Source organism: Alosa alosa, chromosome 17 (assembly GCF_017589495.1).
Source record: "Alosa alosa isolate M-15738 ecotype Scorff River chromosome 17, AALO_Geno_1.1, whole genome shotgun sequence".
NCBI classification, from domain to species: domain Eukaryota; kingdom Metazoa; phylum Chordata; class Actinopteri; order Clupeiformes; family Clupeidae; genus Alosa; species Alosa alosa.
In genome coordinates this window covers 30,683,552-30,686,051 of record NC_063205.1, presented here as the reverse complement: position 1 = coordinate 30,686,051, position 2,500 = coordinate 30,683,552, and the positions used below count along the sequence as shown (strand labels likewise).

Below are 2,500 nucleotides of genomic sequence, written 5' to 3'. Positions count from 1 at the left end.
ACGGCTCATGCAGCTGGATGAGAGACGAGCATTAAGGCCTGTGATTGGATCAGCAGCAACACAACACCGCCACCAGAGAGGGAGAGAGAGACAGGGGAGGAAGAGAGAGAGAGAGAGAGAGAAAGAGGGAGAGAGAGAGAGAGACAGGAGAGAGGGAGTTTCTCTCTCTTCCAGGGGAAAGAGGAGATTGGTTGCAGACACAGCGCCAGGCGTCTTCACACCCGATGCCAAGTGGGAGGAAGTCGGACTTGTATCGGTCAAAGTTTGAACTTATTTAAGGAGAGTGGAGGTCAAACAGGATCCTTTCAGCACCTGGCCATTAAAAGGGCAAAGAACAGGAGCAAACACTAAAGACAGACCAGATACCAACACACACACACACACACACACACACACACACACACACACCCCACACACACACACACACCTTCACAGCCACTGACGGTGACCTCGGCAAAGGGGTTGTCGCAGCGGTTGCACTGGCGACCTATGACCCCAGCCTTGCAGGGGCACTGCCCGGTGTGGGGGTCGCAGGTGCGTGACTCTGAGCCAAGGGCGAAGCAGTCGCACGGGAAGCAGGTGTCACTCTCCTGGGGCTGGTAGTAGTTATCCTGCAGAGAGACAGACACACACACACACACACACACACACACACACACACACACACACACACACACACACACACACACACACTCAACATTCTGGCACATTCATCTACTAAACATTATGGCACAGTGCATCTAATGCAACTTACTGTAAACGTAAGAGCAACCCTCTTCTGTTGGACTATATACAGAGAGGGTTAAAGCGGAGCGAGAGGCGCAAACGTTCGACAACTCCAGCTCGATTATTGCAGGGGAATCCCCCTTTATGCAGACCAGAGTAAGCCCTCGCTGCATTGGTTATTAGTCTTTCTGGATTTGGAAGGGTTTTTTGGAAAATGTTGTCATAATCTGTAAGTGTTTATGATCATTTCAAGCCTAATAGTGTAATTTTGTAGGGTTCGGATTTGTAAAATAAATAACTTATTATCAGACCATGCTGCTGTCAGTTACTGCCCGGTTGCTAGCAAGCTAGCTAGCCTCCTAGCTAAGGTAACATTTTAAACGGAGAAGTGTAATTTCTTTGAAATGACAACTAGCTAAATAACATTACTGACATTAGTTAAAGTGGATAGTTTATACTCAAGTGAACTTGCAATAGTATATTAAGTATAAGTGAAGTCCTTCAACTACTAGTCACTTGTATAGCGTTTTAAGCTAGCATTAGCTAGCTAGCTAGCTCGGTTCACATGACTAATGAAATTATTCATATCATGTCCCAAAGAATGATTCATTGGTATCTTACATGATTATAGACAATAATACTGTGAACACAATTATGTTTATCTGCTCTTATTGCTTATTAAGAGAGAACGTTTATTTAGTGATGTAAGGTGATACTCCCACTTATGCAGACCAGAACTGTCCCGTTTTACTCCCATAGTAACTAATTACTTTGCTCTATCTTGCTAGTAATCAAGGATCTTTGCTATATAACAGCACTCCTGGAATACTGCTGGTCCAATCAGACGGCTGTGGCGGGACTTGTCATCCAATCAGATTGGCTGGGGCGGGACTTGTTGTGTGTGTATGTGGATGGATGGTATCAGTGGCAGGCTGTGTTTCCATGGGGACATTGTGTTGCCGTGGCGCTCACCTTGCAGCGGCACTCTCCCGAGGTCTTGTTGCAGTCGGAGTGGAAGCCTTTGCTGATGTCACAGTTGCACGGGCCGCACATGGGACTCCCCCACCAGCCACGAGGACACGGCTTCTCAACCCTGAGGAGAACCGGCAGAGGAGAACATAAGACAGAACCATTGACAAAAAAAAAAGTCCCCACCAACCACGAGGACACGGCTTCTCAACCCTGAGGAGAACCGCAGAGGAGAACATCAGACGAGAACCACACAATCTAAAAAGTCCCCACCAGCCACTTAAGACACGGGTTTCAACCCTGAGGAGAACCGCAGAGGGAGAACGCCAGACACAGAACCAAACAATCTAAAAGTCCCCACCAACCACGAGGACACGGCTTCTCAACCCTGAGGAGAACCGCAGAGGAGAACATCAGACGAGAACCACACAATCTAAAAGTCCCCACCAGCCGCGAGGATACGGCTTCTCAACCTGAAGGAGAACCGTGAGAGGAGAACATAAAGGCGCCCAGAACCACACAATCTAAAAGTCCCCACCAACCACGAGGACGGCCAACCCTGAGGAGAACCGGCAGAGAACATCAGGCCATAGAACACACAATCTAAAGTCCCCACCAGCCCGCGAGAAATACGGCTTCTCAGCCCTGAGAGAACCGGCCAGGGAGAGCGATCGAACCTGGGGCAAACAATCTAAAAACTTAAGCGGCATCAAACGCTAGAACCTCACCTGCACGAGGACACGGCTTCTCAACCCTGAGGAGAACCGGCAGAGGAGAACATCAGACGAGAACCACACAATCTAAA

The 2,500-nt window shown here is 48.6% G+C and overlaps 1 protein-coding gene across 1 annotated transcript in view; it reads right to left on the bottom strand.

Annotated features, from left to right (window-relative positions):
* Nucleotides 1-2,500, bottom strand: part of celsr1a (cadherin EGF LAG seven-pass G-type receptor 1a) — a 118,064-nt gene that overhangs the window by 20,161 nt on the left and 95,403 nt on the right. Inside the window, 2 exon segments of the mRNA XM_048268252.1 lie at nucleotides 428-611; nucleotides 1,699-1,819. Coding sequence (XP_048124209.1) covers nucleotides 428-611; nucleotides 1,699-1,819 — 305 coding nt within the window.